Consider the following 20,109-nt stretch of genomic DNA (forward strand, 5'->3'; position numbering starts at 1 on the left):
AGTCCAAGGTTATTTGAAAAGTTGGCAGCTCTGCATTGTCATTGTGAGCATGTTAGCATACTGACGTTAGCATTTAGCTTAAAGCATCACTGTTCGTAAGTACAGCATCACTGATCTTACTGGTTTCTGTCACGTCTCCAAAGTCGCAGAAGCAAATGGTGCCGCAATTCAGCCTTTCTGGCCAATTTATCCTAGTGGCATCTCACGGTATTAGAGCAAAAAAGCATTTTTAGACCACCTGTATAAAAGAGACTTCTGTAAAACTGTTGACAGCACACCTCCAACTGCAATCAGTTATCACTCTTTGTATCATTAATTTTGAATCCATGAAGGTTTTATATTTGTAAAACCTTTTAAAAATCAATTTTAGAGTGTGTGATGTCATCCCACTAATGCACTGGGCTGCACAATGTAGAAGCAAACCTGGAGCTAGAAAATATGTTCTGCTTAAGCGCTCAATGATAAATTTCATGCAAGTGAGTGGGCATCAACTTTGAGTCAGGTATTCAGTTCTTGTAATACTTCCATTGGTTAGTCACACAGTTTTAAGCCAGTGTGTGTGAAGTGAAGTGAACTTGCTACTTTCCTAAAAGCAAAACCAATCAGTTCATTCATTTATTTGCATTTATTTAAGTTTCTAAAGATATGGAATAAATACCCAGAGATGTTTTCTTTCTATCAGCAAAGCATCACATCCACAACCACAGAAGCCAGCAGGTTTGGCAGGTGAAGCCGTCTGTCCTCCCTCTGTGTAATTGACAGAGTTCATTCAGCGAGGCACACTGTGGCTGGCTGACAGCTTTGATGCCACCCACCTGCGCACACCTCCATCCCCTCCACTGTGTGCTTACTCTCTGCTGACTTCCAATCTATCACTGAATTTAATTATCACCATAGCAACTGTACAGTTAACTTTATTTCCCCCAAGCCCCTGATCTCTCATACACACATGACTTCATGCATGCATTCATTCATGTAGTACTTCATAAACTATCAGTAATGTACCATGATTAATAGTATCTCATTCATGACTTAATGCAGGAACAATACGTTAATTAATGCATCAATTAAGGTATTTCAATCATCATGATTTATTATGTTCATGTCTTCTTCATAGGTAAATCAGTATTTAAAGTAACAGGCTAAAGAAACTGAATTGTGTTGTAATCATGATTAACTAGACATTTCTTCTTCATAACTTCATCATGTCTGTGGCCCTTCAAATAAAGTGCTGACCTGGTCCATCTTTAACATTGATAAATAAGATATGATTAATGGTGGTATATGCCTCAATCTTTGTGACCTCTCAAATAAAATAAAAAGGTCCAGACATTTCTTGTTTTCAGATTCTTAGTTAGTAAAGTTAGTAAAAAGTAAAATTTATAAATATCCTATTTGGCTGAGCGCTGTTCTCAGGCAACACTTGTTGTTGTGAATAAAGCAACTATAAAAATGCAGCTGCAGTATGCTGTATTTTTTGTCACTGTAGTGACCTCAGTATCATTTTGCCAACCCACTGCTTTAATTCTTAATATATTTCATTCTATGGCACCATTAATCATATCTTATTTATCAATGTTAAAGATGGACCAGATCAGCAGTTTTTATGAATGGCCACAAACATGATGAAGTTATGAAGAAGAAATGTTTAACAATGATAACAACAGTTCAATTTCTTTAAGAATATATGTAAACTGCTGGGACTGGTCAGTTTTTTGGAAGACATGAACATCATTAATAAATCAGAAGTCATGATGATTCAAATACCTTAACTGATCATTAACATACTGTTCCTGTCATGATAATTCATGTACCATTATTATAAAGTGTTACCCATCCCTCCATGGTCTTTTCTTCAAGCCAAGCAGCTGAGCTTCAGCGCTGAGGAAAAGAAAGATTTCTTCATCATCATCATCATCATCATCATCATCATCATCATGAGGCAGGATGGCTCCACGGTGTTCATTTCTTCATTAGTTTTCTTCTCCTATGTAGTTCTTTTGCCTTTCATAAACAAGGTGCACACACCAATATCATTAAGCCACATAGTGATTTACTCTCTACTTGTTTTCCTCCCCTCCACTGTTTGCTTACTCTCCGCTGGCTTTCAATCTATCACTGAATTTAATTATCACCATAGCAACTGTACAGTTGTTCATTTTGTTTCCCCAAGCCCCTGCTCTCTCTCACACACACGCACACACACACACACACACACACACACACACACACACACACACACACACACACTTACACAAACATTGTGGCTAATATCCAGTGTGTGTTTGTTACAGTAATGCATAAATAGTTCCACAGACAGAGCTTCATTGCATAGAATCACTAAATCAATTCAGCTGTTCAGTGTGTATGTTGTTTTTTCTAAATCTTTAGGGTGAAGATTTGGGATGTTTTGATGTGAATTAGAGACAAATTATAAAGTCACTTCATCTGCTAAGGTAAAAAATCAATTGCTTATTGTTACCTATAAGTGCAGATGGTAATCGACAATTCTTTCAGTCATTCTTCCCGCAAAAGTGCTAAATATGAAACACATACATAACATAAACATACAGTTTCATTGTTTTAAAGGGGTGATAGAATGCAAAACTGATTTTACCTTGTCATAGTTGAATAATGACAGTTTAGTGGGTAACTAGGACATACATAGAACCTCTAAATCCCATTGACACCTCTTTTCTCTGCAAATCTCACTATTTGAAACTGCCTCTGAAAACGGGCGAATCTCAACGAGCCCCATAGTTGACGTCAACTACTGGGGCTCCTCCTCATTTGGCTCTAGTCTTTCTCTTTGTCATGCCCCAACATTTGCATAGGCTACACAACTGACCTGAGATCAGTTAGTCTTCTGAATCTAGGTCGTGCAGATCTCAGAAATTGTATACATTGTTCATATGCTATTTTACCATTAAATTCACTTCTGAGACTTTTTTAATACGAGAAATCAACTATGTAGAGGTCAAATATGGGCCGTTTTACGAAAATTGATGTCTAATTGCAAATTTTGTCCGACTGTGTGTCGGAGTTCAGAGGCTGGTGCTGCCTGTGTAGCTGCCTCGCCACCTGGCCTGCCTTCCTTCACAGACCCCGGCCTGCTGTGAGGTAGATGGAGCTCAGTCACGGCTGGCAACCCACAGCACTCCATACCCGCGCAAAGTCACCGTTTTGGGCTAATGGACTACGAAACGCCGCTGCTCTGACAGAGCTCCAAGGCCTCCAACTCCCCTCTTCCTGCTAGCTAAATACCCGGTGTATGTGAGTGAAAGCGCGGTCAGTGAGCTTGTTACGCCAGCATTCTCTTACCACAGGTTCCAGTTACTCTTTTAATGTGTGTAATTATAATGTGTTGAGTTATTTAAACAAATGATTGGGGAAATAAACGCCGCTTGTCCGTGAGTCTCATTGATAGAGCCTGCGGCTGGATGGAGCTCTATCAATGAGAGCTAGCTAGCTAGCCTCCTCTTAGAATTCCTCTGGAATTCACAAAAATTCATTAACTTGAAATCTGACACAGTTGTTAGGTTTATAAGACATTTAGTTAGATGTTGTATACGTGGCATGACGAAATTCAAACTGTAAATATACTCGGAATAAGGCGAAAAGGAAGCTAACTATCCGTGATTTGTAGCTAGGATTGAAGGGACAGTCACAGCTAACGAAACACCTAGTCTTCACAAATATTAATTAACTTGAAATCGGACACCGTTGTTAGCTTTATAAGACCTTTAGTTAGATTTTGTATAAGTGGCGTGACATGTGTGTAACATGTGGTAAGAGATTGCTGGTGTAACCACGCTCTCACTCTCACACAACGGGCCCTTTAGCTAGCAGGAAGAGAGGAGTTGAAGGCCCTGGAGCTCTGTCAGGGCAGCGGGGTTGGTAGTCCCTGCTGTGGGCTGCCAGCCGTGACGGAGCTCCAAGTACCTCATAGCAGGCCGGGGTCTGTGAAGGAAGGCAGGCCGGGCGGCGAGGCAGCACCGGCGGGCGGCGAGGCAGCACCAGCGGCTGAACTCCGACACACAGTCTTACCAAATTTGCAATTAGCCATCAATTTTCGTAAAACGGCCCATATTTGAGCTTTATATAGTTGATTTCTCGCTTAAAAAAGTCTCAGAAGTGAATTTAATAACGAAATAGCCCGACAAACAATGTATAACTTTGCAGTGTCTGAAATATGAGGCCTGCTGCCGAGTCTCCCATGTGTTTCTATGTAGTTTGCTCAAACCAATCAGCGCGTAGCTCATTCTGAATATTCATTAGCATACCATATTTGGAAGAAAAGCTCTTGTTCCAAATAGAGCCATATTCACAGGGTAGTTAAGGGCCTAATAAAGTAGCATTCGGGCAATTTTCAGCCCAACCAATTTACATACCCCATTAGGAGACCTTAAGGAACAGTGTAAAATACCCTATATAATCATTCTATCACCCCTTTAAAAGAAAGGGGAGATGTGTATGTGTAACTGATGGTAAAGTGGCATTTTACTTTAAGCTAATTATCCTTTCTTTTTCCTTTTCAAGTGGCCCTGGAGAAATGCAGTGTGCTGCTTAGGGTCACTTCAGTAGGCAGAATACTTGACAACAACAATGTGTGTACTTATGAAGCATCATATGGGTGAATTACACTTTGTCTATGTAGCCATCAACCCAATATGTATGAAGCCGATGGGAAGGCAGCTCTCTAGGGTCGCCTGTTAACCAATTAACCCCGGACATGAGTCATCAGCCTCTCCACTCTGCCCTTCACTTTTTATGGCGATAATGTCCAATTAGTTATTAGATATTGTTACCTCTGATGGCGATGCGCCTGTCAATGCCTGACTATAATTAGCAAGACCGGCATTTTGGCATATTGTCACTCTGCTCTCATCATCGCCCTCTTCCCCTTTCTTCTGCTTGATGTGGCCCTTGTTACGCTCCGAGGAATTCGGCAGCAGCATCATCTCGCCTCACTGGAACCAACTTCCCTGGTTTCGCCTCAGCAGCTCTGTCTGTTAGTGTCGACGGTTTGTCCGCCAGCATCTTCCCCCAGCGCAGCATGATGTCCAGTATTTAAGTATTTACTGTAAATGGCTGAGAGGATGTTTGATAAATACAAGCTAAACTGATGACCTAGCAAGTCAGTTTTTAGATGTGCCACACTCCACTTTTAGATATTTCATATGTATTCTATTTGCCAGTGCTTCAGCTCCATGACTAACTTGTTTTGGATCTTACATGATTGACTGTCTATTAGTGATTTGTGTGTCATGTATTCATGCTTCTCATAACAGGCATAGCTTCAACAACAGAAACAAACCGAAGGGAAAAGATTCTTCAGATTTCTTCTCAGCTGGAAGAAATCAAAAGCATCTACAACTGTGTATTCACTTGACCAAATGGTTGATTTTAATGTGGGAGCGTGGGCCACAATGAAAGCTGCCAAGAGTGCTGCCTCTTCAAGTGTTTGCACATTTAAATATTATGCATATTCTTATTCTGTTTAATACGTAATCAAAACAAAGAAGCAAACAGGCTCCGTTTGTTGCCTTTATATTGAGTCTCTTGCATATAGTAGAGATATAGGGGAGCACTCTCAAATGTTTTCTTTATTTCTTCTTTTGGCAGAGCCTGAAACATCTGTGTTCAAGTGGACTAATGGTGTAAACAAGAAGTTTAATACTGAGCTTGACTATATAAAAAATAAAATTTCTGACAAACTATATGGGCCCTGCGAACATAAAGACACTTTTAAATTGCAGATGATGATGCTTCAGGAAAGAGAAGCTTGTGCAGAGAGAAATTCAGGTTCAACTGTATTGTTATTTTGGAGTTTATTCTTTGTGTTGTTTTAGTATAGTCATCATCTCTCCACGCTTTGAGAGCAAGAAGAGAGATTATTTTGCGGTCAGAAGAGGTGAGACAGAGAGACAGAGAAGGGTTTCTTGTGCGTCTGAGCAATTGTTCAGTTCAGTTCAGGTTGTTAAATCATGTGCGCTTTTCTGGGTTTTTAGCACCAACACAAGACTGACTTGGCCTAAAGGGTGGAATAAATGCATGATGCATGCAGACAACGCACACACATGCAGAAGCCCAGAGCGCTGAACAGATAATGTCTTCACACCCGGCCTCTTCCTGCAATGGGTTGCAGTTTGACTGTGAGTGGAAACCCTGCCATTTTAATTTCACCCATGGCTCCCAGGATGAGGGGAGCACATACAGAGAGACAATGACACAGATTAAAAGAAAGAAAACATATAAAGGGATATGAGAGATAGAGAGAGAGAGAGAGAGAGAGAGAGAGAGAGAGAAAAGATATAAAGGGAGATGAGAGAGAGAGAGATAGAAGGATTGGCATAAAAGTGAGAAACAGGGCTCACTGTTCAGAGACTTGAGGGGAAGGGAGTGAGGTAGAGGGCTGATAAAGAGAAAGAAATAGAGATCAGGGAGAGTCCCTGGTGTTCACTCAGCAAGTCTCTTTTAAGATAACTTCAATGTTCCCACAATTGAAAAGTTGAAAAGAATGCAGTCAGGAGGTGAAACTGGTTTACAGAAGTTGGGAGACCCAGGAGACGAGGGGCAAGACCACTACACCATCTGTTTTTTCTCCCCCCATAAAAGCCTCCAGGAAAGGCCCCAGGAAATGAGTAAAAATAGGCAAGCTCACTAAAAGGAGGACATGCTAATTAGACTTTTCTGGGACCCTCACTCACGCCACTGACTAATTTCCCTGCCAATCACACCAACTCCCTCCTCTTTCATACATTTTCCTTCTACGTCTTTTGCTCCTCCTTCTACTTCTGCCGTCAAATTCTTTGCTTGGAAAAAAGGGGGGTGCTTTTAAACAATGTGTGCCTACTTACTCAGTCAGTGGCCTGTATAATTACACATGCAGCCATTCTGACACATTTCAGCGTGATGGAGGCGACGCTGGTGGGGGGTTTATCCACTCTCATTTGCAGGGCTTTAATTAGGGCCATGTTTGTTTTGTGGCGATTGTAGAAATTAGCTAACCTCAGCTATCACAATAGTGACTGGAGAACTTATGAATCGATTTCCGACAAACAAAACTTGAATGACATGAATACTGTATGTGCTGCAGAAAACATATTTTTTTATAATATTATCCTGTTTCTTATTCTTGGAAACCTATCAGTGCATCAGTGCATCAATTCCCAATTGGTCATTAGCTAAATTTTTACTCCGCGTCAGTGCCAGATGTTCAGGCCAAGATAAACAGTTGTTCAGTTGCGCTGCTTCTGGCACCGTACGATCACTGTACGTTGAGTATTTGTGCCCTAATAACACTTGAAGACTGAAATGGGGAGGATGCTGGGACGGCTTCCAGGATGACAAGATGTAGAGATCTGACATCAAGCACGAAAACACTCAAACCTTACACGTTCCCACGCACTGATAATGGTGTGACATCTCCTTTCCAGATGGATATTTCTTTTTTTCCTCCCTTCTTTTTTTCTCTTTCTCTTTGCATCAGTCTCGTCCACTGAAGATATCATAGATACAATGTATCATACAGCTAAAACTCAACCACGGTACATACCAATTAAAGTGAAGTGCTGTTTAGTGTGTTAATGAGGCAAAGAAAGTCAGCTCTGTTTGGATGCTCTTTGCAAACATTAATTTCTGAGGGAGACATTAAGCAGCAGAGTGATGAACAGATGTTGTAAGAAAGGTCCATTTGTATTCCCTTTAGTGTTAATTTTGTCAGATGAGACGAGACTAAATATGTTCGCCAACGACCTTTTTTTTCATGACTAAGAGGAGACGATGACAAGACTGCGCCAATGTCCAAAAACGCTGACTAAGACTAAATTAACATGCATTATTGTTGACGAGACTAAAAAAAGATAAAATCTCTCTTCATTTTCATCCACAATCGCCTCTACTTTTCCATCATGAGATAGAATATTCAGCTGTTATAGGGTTGGTTACCGAGACCCGGTGCTACGGCACCGACAGGTGCTTTAACGAAACGTTATCTACCGGACCGAATAACAATGCGGATTTCGGTGCCACTTAAATGCCTGCACTTCTCTCTGATGCTCATTAACGGACGTTAGAGGCAACCGAAACATCGCTTCACGTGACGCTAGTTAACACCATACTTGGCAGCAGGTAATGTTAGCCTACCGTTAGCTAGCAGCTGGAGTAAACATGGTTAAAATGCTGACAGCTAAATGGTGTAAAAGTGTGTCTGTATTTCACTGGAGAGGATTCCAACACCGAGACGTACGACAGTCTGCAGCTGCCGTTGTCTGAAAAACACATATGTTGCGTTCACTTGAAATACGCCTCGCCAGCTTCGTGCTGCATTCAAAGTTATTGTAAAATATCCTTTTCCCATGCAGTGGTTGTTTTTAACAGGAATTTACTGGTGAAATAAGGAAGAGGCTCGATATTTATATAACATTATATAATTTATTTTTATATAACTATTTGACTGAAATGGTTATCAGAAATAATCTCTTTAAAAGACTCTCTTTAAAAAAAGACTAAAATGTTTTGACTAAAACTTGACTAAGACACCTTGAGTTCTCTTTTGACTAAAACTAGACTAAAATTACGAGACTTTTAGTCAACTAAAACTTGACTAACAAAAAAAGATATGTGAATGACTAAATATGACTAAAACTAACAAGGACATTTGGCACAAGACTAAGACTAAGACTAAATTAAAAATAGGTGAAAAAATTAACACTAATTCCCTTAAACAAAAATGTTGAATTTTCATTCCCCTTTTTTTCTTATGACACTACAGTTGAGCCTCTAAACCTCAAACTATGCCATCTGAATGATTATCTGAGGGCTTTGTGGCCTCTAGAAGTAAATGGAATTTAACTTTTGCCTGTTAGAAGCAACACAATGTAAAATGTGTTCAAAGAAAAAAGAAACATTGTGGAGTTTACCAGTGGGGAAAAAGTAAATGTAGCACTATCATGAGGACAACATTGCAGTTTGTCCCATTCTGCACCCTATACAAAACTAAAGACATCCTGATCAGCCTCAGTTGTTGTTTTTGAAAACAAAGATATGTTAAAAAAAAAAAAATAGATATCTGATATTTTATGGTTTTTCCATCTCTCTCTTTGTTGCTCAGGACCCCCGAAGCAAGCACAAGTTCAAGATTCACACATACGGCAGTCCAACCTTCTGTGACCACTGTGGTTCGCTGCTTTACGGTCTCATCCACCAAGGGATGAAATGTGACAGTGAGTACACACCCTGTGTGTGTGTGTGTGTGTGTGTGTGTGTGTGTGTGTGTGTGTGTGTGTGTGTGTGTGTGTGTGTGTGTGTGTGTGTGAGAGAGAGAGAGAGAGAGAGAGAGAGAGAGAGAGAGAGAGAGAGAGAGAGAGGCATGCGTGCGTGCGTGTGTGCACCTGTGTTGAATATGCTGTGCTGGTCAGCCCTAATGAGAACAGATGGGAATAGACTGATACTGTACTACTCTCAGCCACATATGCAGGCCAGGCAAAATTCACTGTCCTTCCCTACTCCTCCTCTTTGCGCTCCCATTCCTTCCACCCACACTCCTCTATCAAGTCCTCCCGTCTTTCTTTACATGTATGACCCCCATTCCGTATTGTATTCTCCTGATTTTAATTCTCCGTTTTGGCCCCCCTCTCTTTCTTCCCTCTTTGCTTTCCCAATTCTTCTCTCTGTACTCCCACACATCCTCCCCATCCTTTTCCTCTACAGTACACAGTCAGTCTACTTTTTTTTATTTCCCTTTACATTTTGTTCCTCCTCCTCTGTATTCCTTACTGTACCTCATCTGTCCCCTCTTGTCTCCACGCCGTCTCCATCCATCATCCTCCCTCCCTCTCTCCTCCTCTTACTCTGTCCATCCATCTGTGGGTCTCTCGTGGTGGCCTCATCGCAGATGGTAATGGGGGCACACCAAACAAAATTGATGCGGGGAGGCCATCGCCATTACGAGCTGCTTCCTCATCCCTCCTCCTCCCAGCATGTCAGCCTGACAAGCCTGCCGAGTGGTGAGGGAGGAGGGTGTGTGTGTGTGTGTGTGTGTGTGTTAGTCCACTAGATGGTGAGCTCATCTGCTCATAGTGATTATATAATTTCTGTTAATGTGGTGATTACTTAAGTTATAGTGCTACACAGTACCTTTTATTTTCCCATGGCATGAAAATTTCACTTTATGAGGTTTTTTAACATTAATATGAGTTCCCCCAGCCTGCCTATGGTCCCCCAGTGGCTAGAAATGGTGATAGGTGTAAACCGAGCCCTGGGTATCCTGCTCTGCCTTTGAGAAAATGAAAGCTCAGATGGGCCGATCTGGAATCTTGCTCCTTATGAGGTCATAAGGAGCAAGGTTACCTACCCTTTCTCTGCTTTTCCCGCCCAGAGAATTTGGCCCACCCATGAGAGAGAGAGATATCATGGCTTTCAAACGAGCAAAGTGACAGTTTGTCAAGGCCCCCCCCCCCTCTCCTCCTCAATAGCTACAGACACAGAAATGGCACATACTAAGGAAAGCTCATTGTGGGACTGGCTCTAGTGGCTGTAATTCTGCCCCAAGGGTGAATTTCGGGATTGAATTTCGGGACAGAGACTTCAGATACAGTATTAGGGGACCACTAAGGTCTATATAAAAGCATCCAAAGAGCACCATGTCATGGGACCTTTAACAAAAGCAGTGGCTTTTGATTACTGCTTTCACTCACTTAAAATAGACATTTCTGCACTCAATCATCTCCAAAACAAATATTTTGCAGCCTTTTGTGCATCTGTTTGTGGGTCCAAAAAGAAAATAATCACTGAGCCCAGGAGTTACAGGCTCAGTCCCGGTTGAACTTATTGCAGTCAACACTGGATAGGCATTGACTTTACTCCAGTGGAAAGCTTCCAAAAGATCCAGAACCACAGCAGCGCTTCATCAAACTGCTAAATGTGACAGTAAAAATATTTTATTCCTACTCACAGACGTTAGATGTCTCTTAAGTTGAATAGAGTAGACTTTGCCTGCAGTACAGAAACCGAGGTGAGGACATTAGAATGACTGACTCACAATGAATAATATGTTATCTGAAGCATTATGTGTAATGTTTTGGCAGCAGCTGCAAAACCTACATTTGTTTTGTTTTGGTATTCCTCAAGGATGCAAACAACAAGAACAAAGCTGAAATTGATTTTGTTTTATTGTAATTCAAGGCAGAGCTCCCTGCAAAATGTTGTGCTCACTCTTTGTCTGCTGTCATTGAGATATCCGTAGAAAAAAGGTTGATTTAAGTTTCTTTTCCCCACTACATCACACTAACTCTTTTTGCACATTTTCTTCAGAGGCAGAGGCTTTTCCTCGCATAAGTGCATCAAACATTGCATTAAACTTGTTAAATTCAGCGTAATGTGCAATCTTACACTCACGTATCCTAACCTGCCCTCTCTTTCAACCTCAAATGCATATGGAACAAGGAAAGAGGTACATTTCACTGTTACGTGGAGTGCCTAAAAAAAGTCCCCTTACAGATAAACTCAACACACCTCACTTCAACATTCTGTCTCTTTCTAGCCTGCGACATGAACGTGCACAACCAATGTGTGGTCAACGTGCCAAGCCTGTGTGGGACGGACCACACGGAGCGCCGGGGTCGCCTCTTCCTCAAGATCGAGGTCAGCTTGGACAGACTACACGTCACAGGTTGGTCTTATTCTTAATCAGCGCATAGTCTTGTGTTGTAAAGTACTTTATAGGCTGCTCAGTCTTAAATGATGAGAGACGTACAGTAAGCAAGAGGTTCCCTGATGACCATTGAAAGAAATCTCTGTGGCGTAGACTTGAGTTTATATAACTAATCAGAAACATTTTGTTTATTCTGCCTCTAGCCAGATGCTTGCTTTAAAGCAACACTATGTAACTTTTAGCCCTACAGGTTGTCTCACTGGAACTACAACTCGCAATACAACGCGAGTTGTAGTTCCAATGAGACAACCTGTAGGGGGACCGTCCCCCTACAGCAGGGATGTCAAACTCAACTTCACTGAGGGCCACACTGGAAAATGAGAATCACATCAAGGGCCAGGCATGTTTGAAATGATTTTTTTCAACCAAAAAGTTGAAAAATACCTTTGGCTGTATTATTTGTGTCTCAAATAGCTTTCTCAATAACATATAACATAATAGTTTGGTCGACATAAAGCCCTAAAAAATCAGCAAGTCCTTAGCCATCATAGAGTTTGTCACAGAGTTTAGCAAATTAAAGACATTTTTTTTATACAACAACCTGTTTCACAGCCTGAATATTTAAACTCTCTGGTTCTATGGCAATTTCTGAGCCTCAAAGTCGGCAAATCTGCCAAATTCTGCTTTGAGTGTTGCACAACTGCAGTCTGTAAAACAGTTTCCCGTCTTTTTGGTTTGGCTCACATCTAGGCGGGCCAAAATCTATTGTGAACATAAAGCCCGCGGGCCTTGAGTTTGACAGATGTGCCCTACAGGTTGTCTCACTGGAACTACAGCTGCAGGTAAAAGTTACATAGTGTTGCTTTAAGTGGTCACTCATTAACTCACTCAGGAATACTGAAAGGATGCTGAGAAACCTTTCTCTGTCAGTGCAGGCGCTTCAGACGCTTCACTCTGTTGCCAATGTTTTTTTTATGCCTCCGCACAAGCGATAGCCATGGCAGAAGGCATTATGTTTTTGAAAAGTCTGTCTGTCCGTACGTCCCATCCTCGTGAATGCCATATTTCAGAAACGCCTGGAGGGAATTACTACTACTACTACAAACGTCCACTTGGACTCAAGGATGAAGTGATTAGATGTTGGCGGTCAAAGGTCAAGGTCACTGTGACCTCACAAAACTTGCAAAACCTTCATAAAAAATTATGACAACATTCCACACAAAAGTCTAATAGGATCAAATGATGAAGTGATGACATTTTATATCCAAGGTCCAGGTCAACTTCACTTAATGTGCAATGTAATAATGTGTTCTAAAATACACAAAAACACTTTTCTGGCCACTATTCAACTCGGCAACAGAAGTTGAGACATTTGGTCAGATACTGAATTGGTGACCCTAAACTTGGATGCCCACTTGAAACTGTAGTGATTCTATATATCTTCTGTGCTGTCGGATTGAAAATGCGTGTGAAGCATCCACGTTTTGGAGTTTGGTAATCCACCACAAGCTCATTGGTTTTGCTGATATTGAGCTTCAGGTGATGTGACGAAGCTCTCTTTCAGTTCCTAATTCTGGTTTTGGATATCATTATCAAGTGAGATTCTTTTATTTTAACTTCCTCACACAGTCTGAGGCGATTTTTGCGTAGTGTTGTGACCCAAAAATACTTTTTTCTCATAAAAAGTTATACAGCTGTTAATTGTGTCACAATGCTCTTAAAACACTCTATGCATTATCACAATCAGGTCCAATAAAACAATGAACAACTAAATCAGAATATAATGATTGTGTGATTCTGGAGAGTCAGCTGGAAGGACTGTAATGTGCGTGCTCTACGGGCCCAATTCTTTTCCGCAAAAAGCAGTAAGTAACTTTCAATGGAAGGAATCGGGTGCCATTCCTACTGTAATGCATCAATGTTGTCAACAGTGAAATTGGACTGCTGCACCCAGGGAATTAGGCATACTGTGATTCCAGATGGTTTTACCTGAAACAAAAAGAAATGTAACTTAATTTAAAATGAATAACTTAATAAATTGAAACTGAATTAAACTGTAGCTTTGTGTGTGTGTGTGTGTGTGTGTGTGTGTGTGTGTGTGTGTGTGTGTGTGTGTGTGTGTGTGTGTGTGTGTGTGTGTGTGTGTGTGTGTGTGTGTGTGTGTGTGTGTGTGTGTGTGTGTGTGTTCAACACCTCCAAATTATCCTGTCAGTCAAGAGCAGCACCTGAAGTGGAAAACTCTCCGGAGTTAAAACCCCTACGGCAGGGAGAGAAATGGCTGCCGGGATACTTCCATAACCTCTCTCTTGCTGTCCCACACAAACACACACAAACATGGGGAGACAGCGGTGGTCAGGGAATATGACTGCCAGGGCCAAAGTGTTTTAAACTCTGTGGGGATCAAACAGGAATAACCTCCGGCTACAGCAGTGACAGAGTTGCAGACATGATTGACTTAGAAATAGTTGCTTTCATAAAAATGTTTTTTTATATTCATCCAGATGAAAAGAAATAGGGAAGCTGAGGAAGCTATTATCACAGTTGGCTTACAGCATTTGTTCGCTCTGCTTTTCAGTTTTATTGTATTGCAGTCTGAATAGAATGCAGACACACTGAAACAACTAATTATTGATTTATTAACTAATGATTTGAGAAAGGATTTTTTGGTCACTTGGGGGCAAGCTTTAAACGTACCTCTTAAACTATTATGGCAAACTTAAGCTTAAACTAAGCTTAATGTGGTGCTCTTGTACTTTGTAACCTCACTTCGTCATTTGCTCTTGTGATAATTACTAAAACCACGAGAGGTCGACGCAACTACAGATGTAAATATGAGTCGTTGAGCTGCTTGCACAATCAACCTATAGGGTTGTTTTCTGGGTGAGGATGGGTTGAACTGTTGTGTTTCTGTCCACCTGACAAATTGAAGTCCTGCTTAGCTCTGTTTTTGTCCCCACCAACTCCGGAGAAAAGTATCTGTATCTTTAGCTGCTAAATGCTGTCGTGTGGTATCGTACAGAGATACCACACGACACCAGCTGCCTGCTGCTTGAAACAATGCTGACGAGACTGGTGAGACTGAAGCAAAACAGTAACTATGTAGGGCACAAAACCAAAACAATGAGCGGAATGTAATAATGATGGACCAGTTTAGACAAAGCATGGACTGTGATTGACAGAGAAAAGAAGATAAAGATCAATACTGAGAACAAGACAAGGAGGAAGAGACGGCAGAGGAAGTGAATGTCTTGCAGTGTTTTTTTTCCCTCCTCTCTAATGGCAGCGGTCTGAACAGTGAAGCCTCAGCTTGTTCTCCAGCTCCCCTCCGGCTCCCACAGACAAGTGGCAGGCCTTTGTGGTTCACCACACCGATGCCGTGAACTTGATTAAATCTTTCCAGCCAAGAAAACAAACATATCCCCCAGTCTCTCTCTCGCTCTCTCTCTCCTCTTTTCCCTCTATCTCTCCTCTCCATCTTTTCTTCCAATATTGACATTCGCTGGTACCTTCTTCTAACCTGTTCCTTTGAGACATCAGCATATCGCCCCCCCCCTTCCCCTTGTCATCTATTTTCCCTCTATACCTGCTGAGCTCCTCAATAAGACATCAACATCTGTCCTTTTTTCTGTCGTCCTCTCTTTTTCTACCAGCTGAATCCATTGCTCAGTTGAGTGACTTGTCCTTTCCCTTCTGGCCCTAATGTCCTTTTCTTCTACATCTTCTGTCTCTTATGCTCTTCCTCTACCTTGTTTGCTCATTTCTTTTTTCACTGTAAATACCTCCTTCATCCTTCTCTTACTCCTCTTCATGATCAACGTCTCTTAAAGCAAAAGCGATATAAACAACCTGTGGGCATGAGCAGAGGTTTATTCTGGAGTTTTAAAAAAGGCAAACACAAACATGCCATTATTGTCCCTTTATGGCTTGCCTACACACACACACACACACACACACACACACACACACACACACACACACACACACACACTCATAGGGCATCTGAGGATCGGGACAAAGTGAGCACACCGCAGTTTACTCATGGTGAGATTTCCTACCACTGACATGTTCGCCTTAGGTTTAAAGCACAATTGAACAACAATACTTTTTTTTCTCAGTTGACAACAACTCATAGCACCATATTACAAATAGAGGCTTAAATTAAAATTTTAAATTGCAGTGTGACCAACACATCTTAGCTGAGGAAATAGATTGTGTTACTTTATATTGCTGCTTTTGGCTGTCGACTAAGCAGATCTCATCCATCAGGCCGTATAATAATTCCCTTAAACCCTTTATCACTAAAAGAAACATCACTGAAAGTGCTCAAATGTATTTTAAAGGTCCTGTATTGTTAAAAGTGAGATTTCCCAACAGGTATATATAGATATATAAATAATGTGAAAGTATCAAAACGCTCAATTCACAGAGAAATGCACACAGCTCGTATTCAGAAACGACGCCTTTAAACGAGCCGTCAGGACTTCCGTAAGATTGTGATGTCACATCTACTACTACTACTATATAGGAAGAACGTGTCGCTACAGTGCCGTTACAGTCATTTCCCGGCTGCAATGGTGGTGCACACACCACGACGCAGAGAGCACAGCTGGAGAAGACCCGGAAACCCTGACCAATAAGAGCATACTGGGCTTTTCAGGAGGGTGACTTAAAGAGACGTGGTGCTAAAAGGGAGCGATTCAGACAGAGGTATATTACAGGTATATACAGGTATATTCAGACAGACAGTATGAGAAAAATAATGTTTTTTGAACATTAAAGCATGTTAACTTGTGTTAGCAGAAACCCAAAATACATAAAAATGAGCATGATATGGGACCTTTTAAGGGAGTGTGGGTAGAAATGTCATAATTACACTTCCTTAAAGTGCTTATATTATGCTTTTTGCCTTTTTCTCTTTATTGTGTTGTATATCTTTTGCGCATGAGTTTTTTTGTGATTGTTGCGGGCAAAAATCCTTGATTATGCGGCACGTTTTCTTAAAAAATGCGATGGAATATGCGGGATATTTATGCAATTTTATGCGATGGAATTGCGGGAACTTGCAAAAACTGCGGTTTTGATGAAAAAGAGAAAAAAAAAAAGTGATTTCCCCAACATTTTACCCAAGCTTTTCGATGATGTTCACGTCGCGTAATTACGTCACTTCATAACGTTCCCATGGCAACAGGGGAAAATGGCTGCTCTTGTGTGAAGTAAACGCAACATTTTTCAACTTTCTGCTAAGATATATGTGACTTTTTTGCAACAAAAATGCGGGGATTATGAAATCATGCAAGCCCCGCATATTTTGCGCGGAAATCGGCAATTTATGCAGAGAAAGTGCGGCGTATTTGAAAAAATGCGGCCCCCGCATAAATATGTGGACTTTGGCTGATGATGCTTTGAATTATGCGATCGCATAATCGCGTTTTTCTGAAGGGACTGGTTATAGGTTTACAAAGTGAAACAGTCCAAAATCTACTCCAAAGGCACTTACCATCTCCAACAGAAATCACTGTTCACAAACTGCTCCAAACAGCTCTACTGTAGTCCAGCCTTTACTTCCGTGACAAACGAGCATCACTTTGTAACCCGTTATAATGCTCGCCTAGCTGCTAGCGTGGCACACCCTCGTACTCTGCTTCTTAATGGCTAGCAGTCCTTACATAGTTACTGCGCATGTGCGACTCCCAACAAAGATGGAACAGAAGTGAGATGCCTCACTCTGTCGCTAAAACAGAGTGCTCAACACACAGAGTGAAAAGAGGAGCTGCATCAATGGTACAACCTCTAAATACAATTATGAACCTGAAAATGAGCATAATATGAGCACTTTATTTTCTCCCTTCACTCTGTGTGTGTGTAATTTCTGCATTCCGATCTCTGACAGTGCACTGCAGGGATCCATCCGGCTCCTGTTTGGCTGTGCAGCTTTCCTCTTCAGATTATCAGCCATTCATTGGTTGCACATGGCATTGTTATGCAACAATACATTTGAATTTCATTTTCATCATGAATTTTCTGAAGATTACACTGTCGGTCCACTGACGCCCCTGTACGCAACCACCCTGGGATCCAGATGATATGTAATTTATAGCTGTGGCATTTTTATATTTTATTAAGGCATTCAGTTCATCTTCTTTGTGTTCCTGAAGAATGTCAAAAAAATATCATAGGGTTAACTGTGTTTGTGCAGTCTTAAGTTTCAGCTCAGACTTATTTTCTTCAGTTTTTCTGATAGCATTGAGTGCAGGGAAATAACACTCAGCAGAAATTATCTGAGCTATAGGACAATAAGTAAGCATTTTAGAGAAGAAAGAAATTAAAAACGTTGTCATTCATTATCTACAAAGGTTTCAGGCTCCTAAAGTCTCATAAGTGCCAGTGCACATTTTTGTGTTTTTGTTTTTGTAAAAGGCAGAATATTTTACTCCTGTGTGACCCAGTGCACAATGGTTACACGAGGGTTGCACGATAGTTGCACGAAAGCAGCAGAGTGGATGTATGCTGGTAATTTTGCGTGACATAAACAGCAGCCTTGTATCAGTGATAGTGGATTAGTGAAGTCTCTAATCAAGTTAAAAGACATATAATGTACAGTAAGTTTGCTTTTTCTGTCTATATAATGTGTTCTACTCCAAACAAGTGATAAAGACAAAACACACACACAGACACTAATTTTATTGGTAACTACCTCATAAGGAGCGATGGGAGGGGAGGATAAAGAAGGAAAGCAGCTCTTTTTGTATCTAAGCAACAACACACAGCAGAGATGGTCCTTGATCACTGCTGCTGATGATGTTTCATTTTGTGTGTATGTGTGAGAGAAAGAGAGAGAAAGAGAGAGAGAGGGAGAGAGAGAGAGAGAGACTACAAATACATTTCTGTGTTTGTAACTTGCACACACACTTACAGTACCTATCCATCATCATCTGTTTTTATACATTGTATTTGTTTATTTGAGTGTGTGTGCGTGTGTGTGTGTGTTTGCTTCATTATGTGTTTACAGCCGTGTGTGAAGATGCTTTGGCGTCGTTTGGCGCCAGCGTTGCTATGGAAGTGGCTGCTGTCTTTAACGGTGCCATAGCCAGCGGAGGGGAGGATTTAGATGAGAACGTGGGATGCTGAGATTTACCTTCTGCTCCTTATACTTTATTGTGTGTGTGTGTGTGTGTGTGTGTGTGTGTGTGTGTGTGTGTGTGTGTGTGTGTGTGTGTGTGTGTGTGTGTGTGTGTGTGTGTGTGTGTGTGTGTGTGTGTGTGTGTGTGTGTGTGCGTGCGTAAGAGACCGAGAGACAGGGAGGGGAATTACCTCAGCTGAGATTGTTATGTGTGAACCATGAGGTTGAAGCAACACATTCATGAACAAGGTAAAAACTTCTGACTGTGCCTTGTTCTGTCAGATCGCAACTCAAAGTGAGAGACCTACACTGCCCTCTACTGTAGTTAATTGTAACATGCAATATTACAATATTACCATATTATTATTAACTTCATGATATAAATTCTGTGATATTCTTTTTGTGTGATGTTTGGCTTGTTTTTTGTTTTGTGTCATTTTTCCATTTTTACAAGTTTTTAAAATGTCATTTGACTTCAATTTTAAAAGTTTCTGTTTGCTAAAGTAACTCCCTCAAACCTAGGAAAAATGCCCAAAATAGTAAATCCAGAATAGGGACAGCAACTAATGACCATTGACATTTTTGATGAATCATTTGGTCCATAAAATGTTAGCAGTCAAATTAAGTCCCAAAACGATAAATAATATCACTGAAGACTGAGGAAACCAGCAAATATTCACATTTAAAAGAAAATGGAAAAAGAAGTTTTGGGGCATTTTTGCCTTAAAATGGATTTAAATTATTAATTGATAATCAAACAAATTGCTATTTTCTGTTGATTGACTAATCCATTAATCAACCAGTCGTTTTATCTCTAATAAATCAACACAAAGCCTTTATTTGACTTTGTTTCTATCTCATCATTATTTTCATACGGCTTGTGAGTTTTTCATAATTCATAATTCTTCATCCCTCAGAAGCATGTTGTTTTACAAACCTTGTCACAGACCGATGCTAAGCTAAATGTCAGAATAAATCAGATTACACCTCGCAAACACAGAACTAAATGAGTTGCAGTGACTCTGAAATGATTTCATTTCCAACGTTTGCTTTGTATTCAGCCCATATTTATTCTTCAGAGTGAAAATACATTATCACTGTTTTAATGAAGAATCTCAGTGAATGTGTCCTTGTGTGAAAGTTCACACTGACTCCCTGAAACATTCAGATTACAGCCTTTTTTCTCCTTGTTCAGTCTGATTGCGTATGCAGAGTGGCGAGGTTGGAGCTAATTTAGAGGATTTAGTGTGATCCTATTTCTGCTCTCCGTCTTTTATAGTTATGTTGTGTGTTAACTGTCAGAAACTTAAGATTGATTTTATCTGTTATGTGG

At 40.8% G+C, this 20,109-nt stretch overlaps 1 protein-coding gene across 3 annotated transcripts in view; it reads left to right on the plus strand.

Moving 5' to 3' along the window:
- si:ch73-374l24.1 (protein kinase C alpha type) overlaps positions 1 to 20,109 on the plus strand; it is a 118,059-nt gene that overhangs the window by 76,230 nt on the left and 21,720 nt on the right. For all 3 annotated transcript variants that reach the window (XM_039825102.1, XM_039825103.1, XM_039825105.1), the window contains 2 exons: positions 9,116 to 9,227; positions 11,546 to 11,674. In XM_039825102.1, coding sequence (XP_039681036.1) covers positions 9,116 to 9,227; positions 11,546 to 11,674 — 241 coding nt within the window. The remainder of the gene's footprint in view (positions 1 to 9,115; positions 9,228 to 11,545; positions 11,675 to 20,109) is intronic.

Source organism: Perca fluviatilis, chromosome 15 (genome assembly GCF_010015445.1).
Source record: "Perca fluviatilis chromosome 15, GENO_Pfluv_1.0, whole genome shotgun sequence".
NCBI classification, from domain to species: domain Eukaryota; kingdom Metazoa; phylum Chordata; class Actinopteri; order Perciformes; family Percidae; genus Perca; species Perca fluviatilis.